This window comes from Arachis hypogaea, chromosome 14 (genome assembly GCF_003086295.3).
Source record: "Arachis hypogaea cultivar Tifrunner chromosome 14, arahy.Tifrunner.gnm2.J5K5, whole genome shotgun sequence".
Classification (NCBI taxonomy): domain Eukaryota; kingdom Viridiplantae; phylum Streptophyta; class Magnoliopsida; order Fabales; family Fabaceae; genus Arachis; species Arachis hypogaea.
In genome coordinates this window covers 133814407-133839135 of record NC_092049.1, presented here as the reverse complement: position 1 = coordinate 133839135, position 24729 = coordinate 133814407, and the positions used below count along the sequence as shown (strand labels likewise).

At 31.8% G+C, this 24729-nt stretch overlaps 1 protein-coding gene and 1 pseudogene across 1 annotated transcript; both read right to left on the bottom strand.

The window, feature by feature from the left end:
- Positions 1–4359: 4359 nt before the first annotated feature.
- LOC112744303 (protein FAR1-RELATED SEQUENCE 5-like) lies at positions 4360–9966 on the bottom strand. Its single transcript, XM_072215092.1, has 4 exons — positions 9622–9966; positions 4891–7176; positions 4722–4797; positions 4360–4633 (listed from the first exon to the last, which is right to left on the bottom strand). The coding sequence occupies exons 1-4, from the start codon at positions 9637–9639 to the stop codon at positions 4599–4601; spliced, it is 2415 nt and encodes an 804-aa protein (XP_072071193.1). The 5' UTR covers positions 9640–9966; the 3' UTR covers positions 4360–4598.
- A 13367-nt stretch (positions 9967–23333) lies between these two features.
- LOC112743255 (uncharacterized) lies at positions 23334–24164 on the bottom strand (annotated as a pseudogene).
- Positions 24165–24729: the final 565 nt, after the last annotated feature.

The following is a 24729-nucleotide window of genomic DNA, read 5'->3' as shown; positions in this document are numbered from 1 at the left end:
GTTGCTGGCACCCATGGAAAATGGAGTCTTCCGGCTTCGACTATTCCGACTTCACGGGGACGAGCATATGCGACTGATGTTCGACATTCATGGGAGGATCATGTGTGAACAGGTAATGGAGCTGTCCGCCGAGGGGGTCACGTTGGTAGTGGGGGTTCTACACACGAAACCTATGTGCAGGACGACCAACCTCTCGCACCACCGCCCATTCATGTCGCGATTCCGGAGCATGAGGCAAAGGAGGGTGAGGAGGAGTCGGACGAGGATTACGTGGCAGACAGTGGAAACAATGAGTCTTCCGATGGTGGCGATGAGGATGAGTTTGTGCTGGAGACACCTGCAGGGGCTGTGCGCGCCATGTGCTGCCTCCACCTCACCCGATTCCAGTGCTAACGGCTGTGCCAAGTCACTATCACAATCCAACCAACCTAACACATCGAAGGAGAGCATAAAGGGTTCATTAAGTAACATACCAAAAGATTTAACAAAATTATTTAACTCAAATACATAAAAAGACATTTCTCACCTCGCAGCCAGTGGATACTGATAGACGCCTCTATCTGGTGGACACCACTGGAAAAATCTATGATAAATCCAGGACATCAACAACGGAGTGCAGCCAGCGATATCCATTATGCCCTGCTGAGCCGCCAAAGAAAGGGACTGATACGTCCAGGTCAGCACAGCCGAGCCCCAGGAAAACGCTCTACACTCCGCAAAGTCCCGGAGCAACGGTAGCCAATGAAGGTGCACCAGATTGTTGGACTTGTCGGTCATCAGATACCCTCCGATTAGTAACATGATATAACACTTGGGGTACTGTCGGAGGGTCTCGGGATCGTTTGTCTGGGACATCTGGCGGACACGATCCCGTAGCCACACAAGCTTCAGGGTGAACGACTCCATCCTCTGCACCGCCTGCTGTGCTGCCGCGGGAAGCCTGGCACCGAGGAGCTGCTCCACCAACGCCCACGTCTCCGTATGGTACCACCTACCAAAGTCACAGAGGCACCCCCGACGGGGTTACCGTCGCGTAGGCCTAAGTGGTACGCCACATCCTGCAGGGTGATAATGACCTCACCCCACGGGAGATAAAACGTGTGCGTCTCTGGACGCCATCGCTCCACCAGTGTCGAAATCAGGGAATTGTCAAAAGTAAAATCCCTGAGGGGCACGGTGTCGCCGAATCCGGCCTCAGCCAGATACGGGATGATGGCGTCCGGTGGAGGTAAAGTATGGCTCACTCGTCGGGGCAGTAGAAGGCAAGGCCTCTGAATAATGACAACCAAAAATAATATTTAAATTATATAAAATCAATTATAAGTTATAAATTATTTTTTAACATTTTAAAAAATTAATTTTACTTTTGATAATATTTATCTCTCAAAAGTCTCAAGATTAATTATTTTTATCATTACTTTTATTACAAATTAAATAATATAATACAAAAAAATAAGTCTTAAATTTCTAATAAAATAAAAATATCAAAATTTATTAATGTAAACCGTGTTATACTGTAATGGCATTAAATTTATAAATACTAACAACATAGCACAGGAATAACAGAGTTCCAAACTAATAATATTTATCTCATACCAACCTAACACAAGTGGATAGAGTTCTAAATTAAGCCTACAGACCTAACTCCTAACTCATTTACCAACGTTCCAGATCTTCATGACTACTCTAACAATGGCAACATCATTAAATTTAACAACCATAACGAAACTAACCTCGAAGTCGGCTGCCCCGGCGTAATGTGTTGTCTCGTTCAGCCTATTTATGTCCCCGTCATTCCCCACTTAGCGCGCCATCACCGTTTGGGTCAAAGGTATAGTCAGAAAGGGTTAAAAGAGGGAAGAAAGATGTTGACAAAGTCAAACTGGGGCCCGAAAGTCGGCTATAAACGACTTCTATATATAGACGCGCACGGGCCATATCTCGTTTACACTGTAAACGAGATATACACGTGTCACGCTGACGTGTCATATTTTGTTCACAGTGTAAACGAGATATAGCAAGGGAATTTAAATCAGTAAATTCTCTAAAAAATATTTATTTTGATAAATATTACATTTATTTAATTTATTAAAATAAAAAATCCATAAAATGAATAAATTTTATATTATTACATACTGCTATAATAATTCAATTATATATTTTTAAATTATAAAATAGTAGATGTAGTATTTATTATATTTGTAACTGTTTTATTATAATTAATATATAATAAATTATAATATAATTCATACTTGAATTTAATTCGCTTTAACCCCTTTTCATTCAAAATGCCTTTAGTTCAACCTACTCATTAAGACCAAATCTGTTATTCTTTTGTTTCATGTTTATTGGCACTTTTTATATGTTAATATTTAATAGGTTTATCTTTTTACATGCTCTAAAATATTATTCGCTAACTCTTTTTTATAATTAAATTAATAATACATTCTAGACAATTTTAGTTTTCTTCTTACATAATATTATTTATACTTTTTAATAAAAATATAATATTTTAAAATTAAATTTATGTTTTGTACATATTATAACTTTTAAAAAATATTAGTATTTAAAATTTTTTTTATTTCATAAATTTGATTTCAAATAAATTAACTTAGTACGACTCTATTATTGAATATATAATGATAATGACTTGAGAATTTTATTAAAAATAAGTGTGTATAATTTTAAAATTTAATAATATTTATCCATATATATATATATATATAACGAATTAAAGTTATGCCAATAAATAGAGTTTCATTGCATGATTGGGTTGTATTATTCACAGCCTCGCTAAGCCCAGCCCCGTAGCCCATGACATTTGAACGGAGCCCGGGAGACGTTTATATCCTACTGCACTATAAATTCGACTTCAACAACTTTTTAATTTTGTTCTCATTGCTCAACAGTTATTGCAACATAATTATCAAATTGGTCTTTTAAGCAAAACTCAAGAAAAGTTTATAGTAATTCACCGCACACAACACGACAAAAGTTTTAATTTCGACCGGACTGTATTTGACATACCAGTGTCACAATAAAGTAATGGCACACTTAAAAACTTTTCATATATTGACATACCAGTGTCATAATAAAGTAATGGCACACTTAAAAATTTTCCATCATTACCAATTAATATCTGTACAAAAATACATATTTGTCATATAATTTTTCTATTATACTACTATAAATAGATTTAATTATTTTATTATCAAAATTTTGATTATTCTATTATACTAGATTTGATTATTTTTGTAATTAATTATTTAGTTAAAAATGGTACGAATTAATTCTTTTTGACTTACAAGTCTTACCTAGCATAGTTCCCTAGCATGTAATACATTACCCCTAGCATAGTTCCCTAGATGTTATAGGAATCAGCATAGTTCCCTAGCATGTAATACATTACCCCCATCTGTGCCTCAATCCCTGTAACAGTGCTTTGTTGTCCAGGTGCATTACCATATATCTTCAAAGCCTTCTTCAAAAGCTTCAACCCTTTGAATCACAAATCAATGGTGGCAACATCTACTTCATGGCCATTTGCTGACATAGCCATGCTTGCAAGAACATAGTGCTCAAGTGCAGCCTCATAGTCACCCTTTCAAGAGCTGTCTAACAAATTCTTAAAACATTTATTATTAATGTATTATGTAAATCAAAGATATGATATGGCAAGTACTTTAAAATTCTAGCATAAAAAACTGAATTGGATTAATGTTTATGAATACTTGGAAGTTTCAAAATTATGAAGTATTAGCCATTTAGCCTCTTAATCCATGACAATAAGGGATGGGAACTCTGTTGAGCAGAATTTGAAAATTGATCCTTTTGAGCATATGTACCCAATTTTTGTTCAGTAGATCTTATACGAAAAGCTCTCCCAAACTATTCTTACAACATTGGCTTTCAATCTCTATTTCTAAGTAGTAAGTTTCTAGCAAAATGAGTTCTAAGAAGAGTATAAACTTGTATAGTCCCTGACAAATATATATATATATATATATATATATATATATATATATATATATATATATATATATATATATACACACACTAAGCTCTCATAGTAATTTACTAGTTTGGAGCTACCAAATATGTTCATGAAAAGAATAAAAGAGGCCACCCAGAGATCAACATATTTGATTCCTGTTTTTGAAAATTTTGAGGCTAATCATTTGATGAAATATGAGGAAAGCTTTAATGAATGACAAACAGAAGTAAGAACTAAAATATGACTTCAAGTGCAAATTCTAAATAAGGAAGGGAGTCAGCACACAATCATTAAAGAAACCAAGGTAAAAAGGACAAATTAATTCTTCTACAAATCAAAATAAGAGCCGGTAGAAGAGAGAACTATTGTCAAATAAAGATAAACCAATATAGCTTATGCTCAAATAAGGATGCAATGAAGTCAGGTCACAAGCATGTTGCAGATTAATGAGGGAACAACAATCCCTTATCTGAAATGAATAACTCATTCTCCTGTTCTAAAGTATTTAAGATTCAGAGTGATGTAACCAAGTTCCAACAGTAAAACTAATAGAAACAGAAAAAAAGTGCTGTTAAACTCCTCTTTGATTGTTGCAACGGATGGTTCACAACTCTGCCTCATCATCATCATCATTTGCCCCTAAAATTTAAGCAACATATTTTTAAGTTTAAAAAGAGTAAACTAAGTATAACAAAAAATAAAAAATAAAATTTAAAACATTTTATACCACCAGAATCGTAATCCATTGAGGACTCAGTCTCGCCACCACTCTGTTCATAATACCTTGAGGAATCTAAATATTCCTGGATCAAAACAGCAAATAGGAAGGCTTATGAGCTAGCCATACAATATTATATGTAACAAAATATACTTGAACTTAAATGTATTGAACTTACATCTTCCTCCTCAAACCATTCAGTGTGAACATACTCATCACTTTCAGCATCTACGAAGGAGTAGTCTTCACCCTCAATATTCTCCGCAGCGTCATCATCAAATTGGGGAGTCCTTTCATCCATTTTCTTCATGGAACACGTAGCAATGTTATGCCCACCCTTGCGACAGTAGCTGCAACGCTTAGGCTTCCTTGTGGTCTCTATCTCAGTACTTCCATTCTTTGCAAGGTCTTCATACATGTATTCCGCATGCTCCTCCATCATGTTATTGTCCCCGCTATGAGTCCTAATACATGAAAGTATATTTACCAATACATCTCGTGATTCATTAAAAATATCCCCTTTTAGGCACCCTTCGTTCATAATTTGTTTACACCAATGTGCCAAACATGCACGCCAACTGATAGCCAAGGAATCCTCCATCAAGCCGCCCATGTCATCATACCCACTAATGCCTTCCTTCGCTTTTCTAGTCCATCTTCGCAGCACTAATGATTTTGGCAGCTCTGCAATGTCTAGAAAACCCAAAACAGCAAGTATATGACTACATGGAATACCTATGGAGTCCATTCTCATGCATGAGCATTTAAATTCATCTTGCTCTCCGTGAAAAGACACATGCCATATCATATTAGGCTTGTAAAATTTTGACACCTGATAAATCTTGCAAGAACTCTTTTCCTCTTCATATATTACCTTCAATGTGCTGGCCTTGTGGAGCATTGAACGGAACAAGACAAAAATTTGCCAGGTATAAATGGTAGCTGCTGACCTTTCTAATTGTTGAAAGTGTGTCTGCATCACAGGTTGTCCAGTTGATGATTTAAAGTCTGCCAAATCCTCTCTGTGCCGCATGTAGCTCAAACAACGCTGGAAGTGTTGAACAAATTCTGTCAAATTATAGCGTGATTTAACATATCTTTTGAGGACAGCATGTAGACTTTCACACCTCGAAGTCGTTCTAAACCCAGCAAAGAATTTTCCTCGGATATGAGCGGTAGCCCACATGTTTCTTTTCCCATACATATCTGCTATCCATTCCCGATCTTCCACTCCAAAGAATCCAACCATTTCCTCCCACTTTTGTTCGAACACACCAACTTCGTAATCACCTAGCATTAACTTTGTAAACATTTTCGTAAATTGAGGTTTGTGAATATTGCTTGTTGCATTACGCATCAAGTGCCATGCACATAACCTATGATGTGCATTCGGAAACACCTCCTGAATAGCGATAGCCATCGATTGATGACCATCCGTAATTACTGAAGTCGGTATCTTTCCCTTCATTGCTATGAGAAGCTGTTTTAGTAACCACACATAGGTGCTTTTCCTCTCATTCGAAACTATCGCAGCACCAAATACAACGGTTTGATTATGGTGGTTAACTCCCGAGAATATTACCACCGGCAATCTGTATCTATTCTTCTTATATGTGGCGTCAAATGCAAGCACATCTCCGAACAGATCGTAATCCAACTGACACCGGCCATCACACCAAAAAATTTGCCGAAACACTCCTTCTCTGCCCTTTTCAACACTATAGAACAAGTTTCGATCCCTTGCTGCTAGCATTTCCAGGTAAGCCATTGCAGAGGTTAAATCATCAGGTAATTGTCTTCTTTGCTTCGCAACTTGATTGTGCATATCCTTAATTGAAAAATTAATGTTCTCATACCCACCACACTGGCTAGCTAATGACCCAAATATGTTTGGTATGCTGATCCCCACCTCTTTCATATGGTTCATTTGACTAATGTCAGGCTCAGTCATTTTCTTGTGAGATCTTAACATTCTTGCTAACTTTGGAACAACAAGATCATGATTGTGTTCATCACAAAAATCTCTCACTACCCAACTCTCAATTACCGCATCAAAGAAAACATGAAGTTTACTCATACAACCACATCTTGTCTCTGGTTTTGGCTCCCTAACTCGATTTTTCATATGGTTCCATTTTTCTAATCTATACCCTTCACAAGAACAAACATATGCTTTTTCTCTAACTTTTCCATCAACTATTCTACTCCTACTCTTTCGCACACTGAAGCCCCTCGTCTTGGCATATGAATTATAAAATTCGAATGCCAAGCCAAGATCAGCAAAGTGCAATTGACAAATATTTTTCATAGATAGACTTGAAAAATCAATCTTACCAATATCTTCCCAAGAGTTTATGCGATATTGATCCATATCCACCGCATCAGAAGTTACGTCTTCATCCACATGATCACTAACATTATGCACATTTTGATCACTTGTGTGTCTTTGACTATTTGATGCTTCCTGCAATTTATAGTGACTAACATTAATTACCCAAAAAAAATAGCATAAATTAGGTACAATTTATAATCTAATAAGCAAAATTAACCAAAAACCATTGAATTTTCAAAAAGAATCACAATACTAATTTCTGAATTTTCTTATGGCAGCTTAAACTCTATCTCGTCTCATATTTTGGTGATTAAGATCAATTATATAGATTCATATATGGGTGGGCATGGTTTGGATTTTATAAATCCAAACTGGATCCACTTCAGAACCAGTTTTATGGTTCATGAAACCAAACCAATACTGTGAACAAGAGGGATTACGATACAACATTTTTACATGATCATTTCAAGTTAAACAAGAAATCTGTTTAAAGCTTAGTCACAAACTGAACTAGGATATAGTTAAATATATCAATAATAATAGATAACATTCAACAAATTCAAATTTAAGCATAAATCAACAATGTGGGTCTTCTTAGGAGACAAATATTCCTGCAGAGTTGCAGTAATACACGAATTTGGAATTACTCAGCACAAAATAAAACAACAAAATAACATTTAAAATTTTAAAGCAAGTAAAAGAACAGCAGTTATATGTGAGTATAATATTTTTTTTTTCCAATCCACTATTAACCTTAAAGATCAAACCTTAGAGAGAACAAGAACAATTATACTTTAACTAAATACGAATACAGATAGTCAGATATCACAATAGCTAGTTCAAGTTCTCTAAAGTCTTAATGACCCCAAAATAATCATAAGAAAACAATTTATATAAACAGTATTAATTTATTACCACATAACAATGCAACCTAAACAAGAAAAACCAACCTTCTATTCAATTTCAATCCTTCAGTTCTCTCAGTCAATGCTATTTAAATTTACGTTTCATAGTTACTTTTGCACAGTAAATAAATATTAAAAAATTATTCAGAGTCATGTATATTAGACGAAGAACCAACTTTAGTGGGGACAAAGAGGTGAGGAGAAAAGAATGACATGTTTCACGTGGAGCACAACTAGAAAGCCAAAGTCAGAAGGGCAGTCTAGGATCTCAAAAACTTGAGAGCTTTCAATCTAGCTATGCTGGGGAAGCAATGTTGGCGGCTTCTAACTAAAGATCACTCCTTATTCTACAAAGTTTTTTGGCAAATATTTTGGTTCTATAATTGAAAAGTAACTAAATGGCAAGTTGGTAACTAGTATTGAATCAATATCCATTGAAAATTAATTAGAGCTAATAATTTTACATATGAAATGGGTCAGGCAATTCATCGAACACCTGTAATGCAAGGCAGTGATGTAATAATATGAAGCATGTATAAGAAAGGGAATTACTGTGTGCAAAGAGAGTGTTCAGGGAATTTTAAAAAAAGTGTAGGAAAATTAATTTGCAATAAGTAATTTGTTTAATTTTGCACTGCTGTGAAAGAAGCTGTTTTTTTAAAATTTAAAATAATTTTAAAAAAATTAGCTGATTTTCTAACATTACTCAAATCTAAAACACTCACTTTACAGGCACTTGCTTAGTCAACCAATAAATTGCAACAGTTCATAATAAGCTTTAAGCAAAATGATACTACTGAAATCCAAATTAAAAGCCAAGGGCATATATATGCATGTGCCTAATAAATATGATATATAATCATGTATCAGAATTTAGGTAATTTTCCTTATTTCACAGTGACATAGTCATTTCATTTCACTACCGCACATGTTCTCAAACATAATGTAACACTAGTCAACAAGCATTCAAAGGTTTCCTTGAGTCAGTTGTTAAACTCATAATAGAACCATAAATGTAAACAAACAGTAGAGCAATTTTCAAACTAAACTCAACAACTCCGCTGTTGTAGCCTCCAAAAGTAATGAAATAAAAAACACAACATCAAATAGCTAGAACTCATAACTTGTTCAATACTTCTATAAATAGTTTGGCATAAGAAAAATCATGATCTAGATGAACTATTTTCTTTTACTCATTTCATTAAAAAAGAATCATCTATAAATAGTTTGGCATTCTTCTTTTAATGCAAATTGCATAACTAACTAAACATTGGTTACTCAAAGACAGAATATAAGAACAGGTTAACTAAAAACCAGAACATCAGAGTTTGTTACATCACTAAAAAGTAAGAACTGAGAAATTTACTTCTTACGCATCCACATCCATTCTCGTACCATTGTTTGTAAAATCCATGAAGCCTCATGCCTCACTATGTTAGATACCAATAGAACAATAATTGGCATGAATCTTAGCTACGCCAAGATACTTGTAGCACAAAACAGAACAAATATAGCCTACAACCCGTGAATCAGAACAAATAAATAGAACAAAAAAATTGAATGAAATCAACGAAAGGAAGCAATACAACAGATTCATACAAGGGATTGGAGGAATGCAACAAGAAGATAAAAGGAACAAAAAGAAAATTAAATCAATGAAGTAATTTCATACCTGAGTCTGAGGCTCCATTGTTACTCTGGAAGTGGAGGATGCAGGGGGAATGGAGCACCAGAGCGCTGACAACCACTCGAAGAGAGAAGAGAGAAGAGAGAAGAGAGAAGAGAGAAGAGAGAAGAGGAGACGGGGAGGGAGAGCCTACGAACGACGCTGGAAGATGGATTGGACGGCAACGGCGACGGCTTGGCTGAACGGCGACGGTGAATGCTAAGACCAGTGGAGAGTAGAGTAGGTGGCGGCAACTGGTGAGGCAACTGGTGAGTAAACAGGGGGAAAGGAATTGGGAATTAGGGTGTGAGTTTGGGGGTGGGGCTGAATTTGGATTAAGGGTTTTGTTAGTTAAAACATAAAAAAATTATTATTATTATTAAACCCCCATGTGGGGTATATTTTTAATTTATATTTTGTGTCTATTAGAAAAGCTCAAAAGGCTTGAGCTTACTAAAGACAGACCCTTACAAGTTGGGCCAAACCCAACAGAAGTTACGCTCACCCGCAAAAACGTATTAACACGCGCATTACGTTTCTAAAACACTCTTTTACCATTATGAACGACTCTTCATTTTCTTCCTCGATGAAAATCACAACTGTCATTTTTTTTTTCGTGTTTCTCCTCATTCTCGTCCTCTTCTTGCTTCTTCTTCTCCTTCTTCTTTGTGTTTTTCCTTTTTTTCTTCGCGTGTTTCATCTTCATCGTCGTATTTCTCCTCCTTCTTCTTTTGATTTTGCAATTTCTTTGTTTGATTTTTTTCTCCCAAAAAGAATTATAAGAATATGAAATAAGAAGATGAAGAAGAAGAAACAGCAGAAAATGAGGAAGAGGAAGAGGAAGAGGAAGAGTTTTGAATTATGCAGAACTTATCAGAATAAAAATACACCCAAATATCTTTGTTTTACACCCAAATTTGCTGCAAATACAGAAATGAGTTATGCTATGTGTACACTAAAATCAACCATCAAAGTCAGCCACCAGTATAAAATACATACTTGAATACAAATATACGTTGAAAATAAATTAAAGCACACATGTATTTATACACAAATACATTGGTAGCTGATTTTAGTGTACAAATAGCATTTTTGTACAGAAAAATAGTTTCTCTAATACTACATTTTTTTCTTCTTTTTTTTCTTATTTCTTTCTTTCTTTTAGTTAAATGAATATAAGTTCATCATCTTCCAAGTAAGTTTACAGCATTATGTATTTTTTCTTCTTCTTTGTTTGATTTTTTTGTTTTTATTCTTGTTAAGAGAGTAAAATAAAAAGAAATTTGAGAAGGTAAAACAAAAAAGAAAGAATGAATAAGAAAAAAAGAAGAAGAACATGGTGATGATGATGAAAAAAAAAAGAAGCAGCAGCAGAAGATAAGGAGGAGGAAGAAGAAGAGTTCTGAATTATACATAATTTATCAGAATAAAAATACATCTAAATATCTTCATTTTACACCCAAATATCTTCGTGTTACACCCAAATATATTCGTTTTACACCTAAATTTGCTGCAAATACATAAATGAGTTATGCTATGTGTATACTAAAATTCACCACCAAAGTCAGCCACCAGTATAAAATACATACTGGAATACAAATATACATTGAAAATAAATTAAAACACATATGTATTATACACAAATACATTGGTGGCTGATTTTAGTGTACAAATAGCATTTTTGTACAGAAAAATGTTTCCTCTAATGCTACATTTTTTTCTTCTTCTTTTCCTTATTTCTTTCTTTCTTTTAGTTAAATGAATGTAAATTCATCATCTTCCAAGTAATTTTGCAGCATTATGTGTTTCTTCTTCTTCTTTGTTTGATTTTTTTGTTTTTATTCTTATTAAAATAGTAAAATAAGAATAAAGTTGAGAAGGTAAAATAAAAAAAAAAAGATGAATAAGAAAAAAAGAAGAAGAAGATGGTGAAGATGATGAAAAAAAAAAAGAAGCAGCAGAAGATAAGGATGAGAAAGAGGAAGAGTTCCGAATTATGCAGAACTTATCAGAATAAAAATACACTCAAATATCTTTGTTTTACACCCAAATTTGCTGCAAATACAGAAATGAGTTTGCTACGTGTACACTAAAATCAGCCACCAGTATAAAATACATATTGGAATACAAATATACATTGAAAATAAATTAAAGCACACATGTATTTATACACAAATATATTGGTGGCTAATTTTAGTGGCTGATTTTAGTGTACAAATAACATTTTTGTACAGAAAAATATTTCCTCTAATGCTATATTTTTTTCTTCTTCTTCTTTTCCTTATTTCTTTCTTTCTTTTAGTTAAATGAATGTAAGTTCATCCTCTTTCAAGTAATTTTACAGTATTATGTGTTTCTTCTTCTTCTTTGTTTATTTTTTTGTTTTTATTCTTGTTAAGAGCGTAAAACAAGAAGAAACTTGAGAAGGTAAAACAAAAAAGAAAAGATGAATAAGAAAAAAAGAAGATGGTGATGATGATGAAAAAAAGCAGCAGCAGAAGATGAGGAGGAAGAGGAAGAGTTTTAAATTATGCTGAACTTATCAGAATAAAAATACACCCAAATATCTTCATTTTATACCCAAATATCTTCGTGTTACACCCAAATTTGCTGCAAATACAGAAAAATATTTCCTCAAATGCTGTATTTTTTTTTTCTGAATTGAACCACACCTCAGTCACTTGATTGGATTCAAAAATAATAATCAATTTTATTCTTGTTTAATTGATAATCTGAACTTAAATTATTTATTATATTCAACAACGAAATCATTAATGATGGAGGAGAAAGAGAAAAAGAAAGGAAGAAAAGAAAATCCAATAAAAAAAGAACAAGGAAGAGGAGGAGGAGGAGGAATATGTGGTGTTGATGACGACGATAACGAAAAAGAAAAATAACGAAGAAGAACATGCAGTAACATGAAGAAGAAGAAGAAGAAGAAGAAGAACGTGCACGCGTTGATTGAAAAATCTGTTAAGGAGGAGCGTGAAACATACGTGCCATAAGAGATGCGTTTTAGAAGTAAGTGAATTTCAAAACCTGTAAGACTTGTATAGCAAAAAGACTTATATATAGAGATTAATTCTAATCTATATATGTTTTGTTTCTGAAAAAACTTAAAATATGAAATAGATTAGGATAAAAATTAAAAAAATAAATAAATATTTCGTGTCTAAAATATGTCATCATGTCTATTTAAAAAAATGCCTCAATAAATAAATGGAAAAAATTACTACACCATTTTATGTAATCATGTCTATTGTAAAGATAAACACTATTTAATCACTCTTATGTTTCTCAATTTGACCAGAAGAGAAGATTGGTCTATAATCGTATTCTCTACTATCAAACTTGATTTTTTATTTTGAAGACAATTAAAATTTTTTGAAGTAGTTGGATTTTTTGGAACATTCTAATATTAATAGCAATTGTCTATACTACACTTGCGGTACATAATTAGTTCTAAATTTAGATAAATGAGGAGAGTTGTGTTAGGCTTTTGACAGCCAATATAAAAATGGTTTAATTATTCTGTTGGTCTTTATAATTTTGCGAAATTTTTAATTAGGTCTATGTATTTTTTTTCCTTTTAATTGAGTTCTTGCACCAAAATTTCTTTTTAATCGGATCTCTACACTTTTTTTTCTTTAATTTGGGTCCCTGTACGAATTTTTTTTAAATTGGGTCCCTATAAAATTAAACCAATTACTGCCAAGAGGGACCTAATTGAAAAAAAAAATTGGTGCAGGGACCCAATTAAAAGAAAAAAAGTATAGGGACCTAATTGAAAATTTCGCGAAACTATAGGGACCAACAGAGTAATTAAACCTATAAAAATTTAGTCGAATCTTCATGACATAGACTAAAGACATTATTGCGCTAAAGTTAGGTCGTTGCCCGGAAGCAACGCGCTATATGGCTCGCGTATAGTGTCAAATGAGCAAGAGTCGATGTATCAGTATTCGGGTGTAGTGTTAAATGAGTAAAAGTTTCCGCATTTTCATGAATGGACGAGGGTAAATAAGTTAGTTTATAAAGAAAAAGGTAAAGATAAAGATCAAAGCGACAGAAGGTTGAGATTTGGGACTTGAAACATAGGCACTCTAATAGGAAAATACATGGAGGCGGTGGATACCATGATAAAGAGAAAGATTAACATCATGTGCTTACAAGAAACAAAATAGGTCGGCGCAAAGGCTAGGGAGTTGAATACTTCCGGGTTCAAACTTTGGTATACAGGAAAGGTGAAGAATATGAATGGGGTATGTATTATCGTAGATAAGCAATGGAAAAAGGGCTTTGTGGATGTCAAGAGGGTGGGTGATCGGATCATCTCTATCAAACTTGTGGTGGAAGGAGGTACTTTTCATGTGATTAGCGCCTACGCATCGCAAGTGGATTCGGATGAGCAACACAAGATAAGGTTTTAGGAAGATCTAGAGAGTTTGGTCCAAGACATACCTTTTGAAGATAAGATTTTCTTAGGAGGAGATTTAAATGGCCATATTGGAAGAGAATTTACTGGTATGAAAATATTCACAGAGGACATGATTTTGGAGTGATCAATACTGATGGTAAAATTATTCTGGATCTTTCCTCAACTTTTGACTTTCTCATCGCAAATACATATTTTAAGAAGAGAGACAGACATCTTATAACTTATAGGAGTGGCATAACAAGCTCTCAAATCGACTTCTTCTTGTTGAAGAGAGTCGACTGAAAATTTTGCATTAATTGTAAAATTATTTTGAGAGAGAGTTTAACAATACAACATAGGATGCTCGTCATGCATTTTCGCATTGAGTAAAAGTTGAGGAAAAGACATCGTACAAAGAACTCAAGGACAAGGTGGTGGCGAATGAAATGTGAGGAACAAATAAGCTTCCTAAGACGGGTAGGAGAAAAGACAAAGTGAGAAGGGGATGAAAGCACAAAGGATATGTGGAAGGAGATGACAAAACTTATTAGAAGAATAACAAAAGAAAGTTTTGGTTAATCTAGAGGGATAAGACAAGGAGTCCTGTTGATGGAATGCGAGTATACAAGAAAAGATAAAGGCAAAAAGAGAGTACTTTAAATAGTGGTCTTTGTACCATAATGCAAATAATTGAAAAAAATATAAGGCGGCTAAGAAAGAGACAAAAGTGGTTGTAAGTGAAACAAGAAAAAGAGCATATAAAGGTCTCTATCAGCTTTATGCATGAACGAAGGAGAAAAAGGTATATATAGAATCGCAAAGAGCCGTGAAAGAAGAACGAGAGATTTGGATGAGGTTAAGTGCATAAAGGATAAAGACGGAGATGTTTTGGCTCAAGATGAGAAGATCAATGAAAGGTGGAAGAGCTACTTCTACGAGTTATTTAACAAATGACACAAGACTCTTCCGAGCCTTGGTTAGTTATGCATGAGGGAAGAAGATCAAAACTTCGACTGCTATTGAAGGATCCGAGACTTCGAGGTAAAAGAGGCTCTAAAGCGGATGAAAAATGGCAAGACAATAGGACTAGATAATATTCCGATTGAAGTATGGAAGGGTCTTGGAGAGAAAGGCATCAACTGGTTAACCAAGTTTTTCAATGAGATTTTAAGCTCAAAGAAGATGTCAGATAAGTGGAGAAAGAGCACATGTATCTACAAGAATAAGAGGGATATACATAGTTACAAAAATTATAAAGGGATCAAACTCATAAGCCATACCATGAAGTTATGGAAAAGAGTGATAGAACGGAGGTTGAAACAAGAGACACAATTAATAGAGAACCAATTTGGTTTTATGCCCGACAGATCCACCACTGAAGTTATATACCTGTTAAAAAAGATGATGGAGAGGTATCGTAGTAATAAAAGGGATCTATATATGGTGTTTATTGATTTAGAAAAAGCGTACGATAGGGTGCCAAGGGAAGTCTTATGGATGATTTTGGAAAGAAAGAGAGTAAGAATCGCATATATTCGTACAATTAAAGACATGTATGATGGGGCTACAACTAGTGTGAAGACTGAAGGTGGTGTGACAGAGAAATTTTCTATTGGTATAGGATTACATTAGGGATCAACCTTAAGTCTATACATTTTCACATTAGTCTTTGAAGTACTCACAAAGCATATCCAAGAGCGTGTGTCATGGTGCATATTTTTTGCCGATGATATCGTCCTTATGGGAGAGTTAAGGGAAGACCTAAATAAGAATTTGGATTTATGGAGAAAAATTCTAGAAGTGTATAGTCTGCGCATAAGCCGTAGTAAGACAGAATATATGGAATGTAAGTTTGGCCACTGAAAAAAATATCATAATACAGAGGTGAAGATTGGAGAAAATATTATACGAAAAGTTAAAAGTTTTAAGTATCTTAGATACATCATATAGGATAATGGAGAGAATGAACATGATGTAAATCATAGGATCCAAACAGGTTGGTCAAAATGACGGAGTGCGTCTGGTTTTATATGTGATAAAAAAGTGTATTTAAAACTTAAAAATAAATTCTATCGCACTACTATCAGACTGGCTATACTTTATGGTACTGATTATTAGATGGCCAAAAGGGAGCAGGAACATAAGTTAAGTGTGGTAGAGATGAAGATGTTGAGATAGATGAGTAGTCATACGCAATTGAATAGAATAAGGAACGAAGATATAAAAAAGAGAGTTGGAATAGCACCTATTGTGAAAAATATGATAGAATTGTCTCTCAGGTGGTTTGGACATGTAAGAAGAAGACTGACAGATCACCCAGTCATGAGAGTGGATGAGATAGAAGATGAATAAGGGATGAAATGCATAGGAAGGCCTAGGAAGACCATCCATGAGGTGGTCAAACAAGATTTATATATAAATGGTCTCTTTGTAGACATGATACATGATAAAACTCAATGACGTTGTTTGATCTATGTAGCCGACCCCACATAGTGGGATAAGACTTTGTTATTGTTGTATAATATTAATAGCAAGAATATTTGATACTAAAAAACAATCAATAAAAAATTAATTATAAAAATTTAATTATTTTTTTAAATGATAAAAGCTTACAAAAGAATTAAAGTTTAGTTTGGTAAATAAAAAAATCGTATGCTTATATTTTTAGCTTTTAAAAATCAAGAATATTTTTAGAAGTATCTAAAAAGAATTTTTTAAAATTAATTTATAATTATTAAAATTTAAAAGTCTAATATAACATCATATTAAATGTAATTATTGATATTAATATCTATTAAAAATTATTTTTAATTTAATTTATAATTATAAGGTGAAAATTCACAAACATTTGTTTTAATATGAAGTTGCTAGTTAACAACGGGCGCGTCTAAAGCGAGCACAATAATTTTGTGCATATTGGATGTGCCATTTTCTACAAACCATTAGTTTTACTAGATAAAAATCAAAGAATGTTATAAAAAAAAGTATTGATAGACTTTATAAATATAGAACATATTAGTATATATGTAAATGAATACATTTTAGAGTATATAACTATATACTCAACTAGGTCGTCTCTGAGAAATTTTGCATCGGATATTTTGGTTTCCAAAAAATTTTTATTACATAGAGGTCCTTAAATTTTATAAAAATAAGACATATAGATCATTTTATCACACTTTTAAAGACTTATTTGTCAAAATAAAACAACATATTTGACTAAAATAAAAATTTATATATGCTATTTTTATAAAGTTCAGAACCTCAATGTAATAAAAAATTTTAGGGACAAAAACGTTCAATACAAAATTTTTCAAAAATCTATTTGAGTATATACACTATATTTTAATATATAATATTTTAAAAATGACACCCATAATTTTTTGCTTTAAAATAAATAAATATAAAGTATATAAACAAATCTAGTTTTATTTGTTAAGATTAATTATTATGCGGTATTAATTTTAATTTAATTATTTTATATTAATTAAAAATAATAGATTATTTGTTAAAAATAAAAAATATTAGAATAGTTAATTTTGTTAAAAATATATTATTATGCAATACAATATTTTTAATCCAAATATTTGTACCTGTTTTCTTTTTAGTTGACAGTTAACACCACCATTGGTGAGAAACAAGAATCTTTTGGTAATGTATACTTGGTGATTTAAATTTTAATATCGTTAATTAAGTGAGAGGCTAATAGTTATGTATACATCATACATGTCTATTTTTTCCATTAACCTCAAATTTGAGAGTTAATTACATCAAAAAAGAACTATAGTTCCAATTAAATTTATGTAAAATTATCTAATTGCTAGTTTATTTTCCTATGGCCATAGTGGTTACTCGTTATACCTCAAAATATTTTATTGTAAATATATTATATATGCAAGATCAGTGTTAGTAACATAAATCCAATATATATATATATATAAAAGATTATTATTATCATTGTATATTATACTAGTGTTAAACCCGTGCGATGCACAAATTTACATTTAAATTTGATATGGTTGGTAAATTAATATTTTATAATCATAAATTTATCGAGTTTGGTATAACACTATCATCGTCATTATTTAACATATGCTGTTTTATCTTTATTCAAATTAAAATACAAATAGAACAGTTTGAAGTCTATAGTATTCCTGAAAAAATAAGAACATATATAACTGTAATAGTAGCATATTAATTTTATACTAAACTTTATATCAAAATGCTAATGAAAATTTACCGATAACCTAGTATCTTACTAATCTCATTAGAAAAGCAATTGACATATGATATTGTACTCCCTGTTACACATTTCATCTCAAGTCTAAAAGTAGAGTTATAGATAAATTAGTTATATCTACAATAAATATTTGTACAAAAGTGTAAATCATAACATGTTATTAAAATGAAAATAATATTTTTCTTACCTAAATATTGTTAAAAACTTTTTTGAACACAACATTTGTTGTTGTCTTGTTGAAGACTTTGGATTGCCGTATTAGTCCAGAATTAGAACCTTGAGGCTACTGTGACTCTTAACTCTTGGCAAAGCAACATAAAGTTGTCCATGAATGAACACTAATTTTGCCAAGTAAAGCCCTACATGTGATAATGATTGACCCTGACTTTTGTTAATGGTCATTGCAAAACACACTGTTAATGAAAATTGTCTCTATTGGAACTTAAATGGCAATCCTAAATCTGAAGGGATCAACTTCATTCTTGGAATGTACACTTTGTCGCCAATATTTCTACCGGTCACTATAGTCACTCGAATTACGTTGTTGCCAAGTTTGTTAACTATTAACCTTGTCCCATTGCATAAACCTGAAGTCTGGTCTATGTTTCGCAGTATCATTACAGCGACTCATGGCTTCAAAGTCAATTTGTGATTGGGTAGTCCCGAACATTTGATGTCATTCAGGAACTCTGGTGTGAACCACTCATGTTGCACATCTTCATTCTCATCAACTTGACATGTTGTGTCAAAATTTAGATACTCCTTTTCCATCCCTGGAAAGATTGTCAAGACAAAATTGTTTACCTTCTCGACACTCTCAAGCGTGGGTGCAAGAATGTCCTATTCTGAAAATACCCGTAATCTGACATGTTTGGTAACAAATTTGGATATGTAAAGACTACCAAATGAGAGAGAGGGTCATCAGTAACTGTAATCAATAGATCATCTGAAATTTCAACTTCTGACTCATCACCAATAACAGAACCAATATTTTCATTTTCAACATCAAGTATCCAATTAGCAAATCTCTTCATTTCACTTTCAAGTTGATCTGAAGAAGACATTAGAAACCTCATGTTCGTATGTAGCTTTAGAACTTTACAGAATAACCACATATGGGATGAATTAATAGCTAATGACAATATATCGTGTCTACTCCTTTTCGAAATCATCGAAAGTATCTGTTTGAAATCACCTCCTAGAACAACAACCTTACCACCAAATAGTTGATGTGTCTTATGTTGATCGATAACTGAGATAAGATCCTTTAGCATCTAATCAAGTACTTCAAAGCACATTTTATTGAGCATTAGAGCTTCATCCCAAATTATTAAGCTACTTTGGATGAGTAGTTCAACCTTCAAACTGCCATGCTTGATGTTGCAAGTAGATTCATTAGTAATTGTAATGGGTAACCTATAATGAGCCGTTCTGTCACTAAGTAGGAGTAAAGACACAATTTCACTGGATGCGACATTTAAAACAATCTTTCCTCTAAACTAAATAGCAGAAAAAAGTCCATTCTAAATAAATGTCTTACCATACCCACCATACCCATAAACGAAGTAAAAACCACCAGAATCTGTAATGACAACATTGAGTATCTCTTCGAATACTAACCTTTACTCATGAGTCATCTTTTGTTCTGTATATAAGTTTGTATGAGTCAACTCATTTGTGTCATATGCGAACTCCTCCTCTATTAGCTTATTCTAAAAAAGGCGAACATCAGACATCTTAGAATATGACATTGATTGATGGTCTCTTAAAGATCTTCCATTACTATTGAGTATCTTCTTAATCTCAATAAGGCATAAATTTTTCAATTCCTCATCAGTTATGTTTAGTCCTAACAAAAGCACATGATGGTTTTATGAAATATTTAATAACTAATTCAATAATAAAATTATTAATATTATTAATAAAATAAAAGTAATAACAGAATATAATTTTGATATAAAAGAAAGACATAATAAAATACCTTGATTTTTCAATGTTTTTTTCCTTTCATATAGTATCTCGTCTGCTAATAATGTCCAAGTTACATTCCAAACATGCTCTGATTTGCTAATGCTATTAGATATCAGTAGCATCGTAAATAGTTTTCTCAATTGATGACCAAATGCAAGTTCAGCTACCTCATTAATAGCTGTAATGAATTCGCTATCATCACATAGTAATCTCATGAAATAGCAAGCATCTTGGAAGCTAGAATATGTAATTCCATTAACTATCGTAATAGACTCATATGTTGTGCAAACTCTCTAAACAGCTAAATAAATTCTCATATAGTAAATATCACTTATACCCGGTGGAACATAGTTTAACCTTCCGATAAAATACTCTTTTTTTGCGTGGATGTCATTCCCTTGCTTCTCTATCATAAACAAATTGATTTAGAAACTCGGCATATGTTAAAGTTTGACGTGCTTCAAATTTTTTGTTGGCCTCCATCCATGCTAATAACATCGTACATTTTCCTTTCTTTTCTTCCATAATTTTCTCAAAATTGTCATCATCTTTTAAAATGATATTTTACTCTCCAGACAAATAAAATGTTAATGTTAAATATAATTTTTTATAACAAAATAAACAAAAACTAATTACAATTTAAAAACTAACCACTCATAAAATAGTATCAAATTATATACATATTTTATATTTTTAAAATTTAAAAATTAACAATTAAATTAAAATTTCAAACACAATTTAAAAAAATTAATAATTAGTTAATTAATATTTTAAATTCATAAAAATCAAACAACATAAAAAATACTTTTTTTGTAAATTATGCTTATTATTTATATTTTTAATATTAACATGCCATTACAACTTAAAAATTAACCACTAATAATATAATATCAAACTATATATATTTTATATTTTTAAAATTTAAAAATTAATAATTAAGTTAAACTTTCAATCACAATTTTAAAAAATTAATAATTAATTAATTATTTTAAATTCATAAATATCAAACCACGTAAAGAATATTATTTTTTGTAAATTCTACTTATTATTTATATTTTAATATTAACATGCTAATAACATTTTACATAAAAAGATAGAAAAAATATCTCTTCAGTGATAACAAAGTTTTTTCAACAAATTGAAATTCTTTAAGCAAAAAAAAGTTTAATATTACAAAAATATTCATAACAAAATAAGTTGAAATAACAATTTAAAAAGATGATAATAAACTTTTAAATACATAAATTTACAATGAAGTCAATATCCAATTTTCTAGATTTACAAAAACAAATATATGATTATCCATCATCGACCTCTAATTCAATAATATTGTACTTGATAGACTTGTCATCCTTTTCAAAAGTTATTTCACTTCCAATTTTAACAAGATATCCAATAACATCTATAATTAATTAAAATAAAAAAAATTGTTGTCAATAAGTTTGTTAAGAAAAAAATACAATTGAAATTATCAATGATATAAATAAATTGATCAATGATTTATACTTTTTTCTAAAACAATAAACTTACCAACCAAATAGGTGTAATTAAACCCACGAGCATTAAGAGTGTCAAAACTCATAAAATTAAATCCATATTGTGGGATACTTGACGATTCTAAAAGTATGTGCATATAGGTATGTTGATTTAAATTAACTACATACTCACTATGTGTAGTCTTGAAGTTATCCATATTGAGCCCAACACCAAAAAAACTTATTTGATAAGATATTTATTCTCTTAATAAATTCATGAATCGAGACATAAGAACCTTATTAACTAAGGCATGTACTTTTTCTTCCTATAATTGATAAATAAAAATCAAAGAACAATTAAATGGGGATAAACAAACAAATTTAAAATATAAATAATATAAATTTAATATTATTTAAAAAATTGGAAGAAAACTCATGCCTTCATCAAGCCAAATCATCTCAATTGAGTATGGCAATAAGAATTTCCGTAACTTGGTAGTGTTCATAACCTTATCACTCGTATACATACACACAAAGTCTGTAGGATTGATCTGAAAAATTTTGTGAACATGAACCGCTATTAAAAAAATAAAAAAATTAAAAGGAGTAATCAATTATACTAAGTAAGAGAGGTATGATGCTATGTATCTCTATTTCATATTTTTATAGTTGACTTATAGTTAGAATTTTTTAAAATTTAATTAATTTTGATTTAAATTTAAAATATAAAATTATTATTGTTACACAAAAATTAATTAAATAATTATTAATTATTATTATTATTATGTAAAAATTACTAATTGAATAATTATTGATTATTATTGTTATTATGTGATTTAAATAGAACCATTTCGTTTTTTCCAAAAATTTTAGTGCCTTCTTTTGGAATATGCAGTAACAACCTAAGTAGATCATGCGTACATTAGATTTTAAAAATGTAAAAAGTAACAACTAAGCAGATAATTTAAAATTTAAAAAATAAAAACCTAAATAAAATAGTATAAGTAAATAATTTAAAAATAAAAAATAATTTAAACAAATAATAAGTTATAATTTATAAATAAAATTTGATAAAGCTCTAATGCTGACACCTAAGTAAATAATTTAAATAAGGGTAAAGTATACATTTTGTTCTTGAAGTTAGCTAAAAATTTTAAAAATATCCCTAAATTTTGATTTATTTTAATTTTATCCATCAAATTTTTGATTTGCATTAATTTTATCCTAATTACTAATTTTTTGATAATTAATATTTTTCTTTTTAAATATATCTCTCCCTTATACCTATCATCATCATCATCACAATCCTCTGTCTCTTCTTCTTTCTCTCTTTTCATCTCACCGTCATCTCCACCACCATCACTATTATTGAGCAACCACTGTCAACCTCTTCCTTCATCGTTGCCGGCCAAACTCCTCATTCTCCTTCTTTCTCCTTTCCCATCTCTGTTAAGCTCCATTCTTGATGACCACCACCCTTTTTCTTCTTCTTCGCGAAAACCCAATACCGTCGAAACCATCGCTCTTCCTCCTTATCTGTTAGCAAACCTAGCTTCCTATCTTTTCATTGTATGTATATATCCTGTATGCCCTAATCAACAATAATACTAATAAATTAGGTCCCTCTTGTATTTGACTGCAAATTGAGGCCTAATTGAAGATTCAAAGCTTTGTTATTACTACTGTGACTTTGTATTTGATGATTTGAAGAATCAAGAAAGTTGCAAGGCTTGAAGATGTTGTAAGCCCTATTATTATTATTATCTGTATTAGTATTAGAGAAATTAAATATGCAAGAATCTTGCTGTGGAGAAGCAGCAGCTTGATATGATGATGGTAGAGATGAATACCAATTACTATTTGATGCTTTTTCGACCAAAAAGTTTGAATCTTGATCATTGGGGTTGAAGCTAATTTGGGATTCTTCACAAACTGTAAAGTCAGAATAGAAGTTGTTGGAAGAAGGATCATAGAACCAAGGTGTATTAGTATTACTGTTGTTATGATTATGATTATGGTAAGAAAAATCATGATGATTTTTGTTTGGAAAATTGGGCGGTTGAAGATAGTAATTTATGGTGGCTTTCCTTGCTTGAAGCTGCAACATTTTTTTCTTCATCCTCTCTTTCTTGTGAACATTTTGGTGCCTACCAAGTGCATGTAAATTTGCAAATTTCTTCAAACATTATTGGCACTCAAACTTCTTCTCATTATTATTAGTGGTTGTGGTTCTTTGATCTTGTGCTGTGGTTTTGTCCCCTCATGAAAAAACTGGGTTAGATGATGAATTCACACTTTCATATGATCCTTCTGTAGTGTTAGGATCTTTCACATTGTTTGAAGGTGGATTTAGCTCAAATCCAAATAGCCTTAGCCTTTTCTCCACAGAATTATTGCCATTTTCACAATCCCATGCGAGAGAAAGATCACACACATCCCTTTCCATTTTTTTTCCTAAGCTGGGTTTGTTAACAGAGAAGGAGGAAGAGTGATGACTTCGACGGTGCTGGATTTTTGCGAAAAAGAAGAAAAATGGTGGTGGTCATCAAGATGGTGGTGATGGAAATGGAGAGTCGGAGAAGAAAGGAGAAAAAAGGAGAATGAGGGTTTGGCTGGCGATGATGAAGGAGGAGGTTGACGGTGGTTGCTCAATAATGATGATGGTGGTGGAGATGACGGTGAGGATGAAAAGAGAGAAAGAAGGATAGACAGAGAATTGGGATTATGATAGGTATAAGGGAGGGGTATATTTGGAAAGAAAAATATTAATTATAAAAAAATTAGTAATTAGGGTAAAATTGATGCAAATAAAAAATTTGATGGACAAAATTGAAACAAATTAAAATTTAAGGATATTTTTAAAATTTTTAATAAACTTTAAAAACAAAAAATATACTTTATCCTTTAAATAATTGATTGTATTGAGCAAGGAGTTATTGTATTATATATCTCTAATACATATTTTTATAGTGGACTCATAATTATGGTTTTCTGAAATCTAATTGACTTTG

What these genes read in the sequence shown, in the direction of transcription:
- LOC112744303 (XM_072215092.1), bottom strand. An exon ending in AATGGTTTGAGGAGGAAGAT is followed by an intron (nt 4,798 to 4,890) that starts GTAAGTTCAATA and finishes GTTTTGATCCAG; the next exon opens with GAATATTTAGATTCCTCAAG. An exon ending in AATGGATTACGATTCTGGTG is followed by an intron (nt 4,634 to 4,721) that starts GTATAAAATGTT and finishes CTTAAATTTTAG; the next exon opens with GGGCAAATGATGATGATGAT.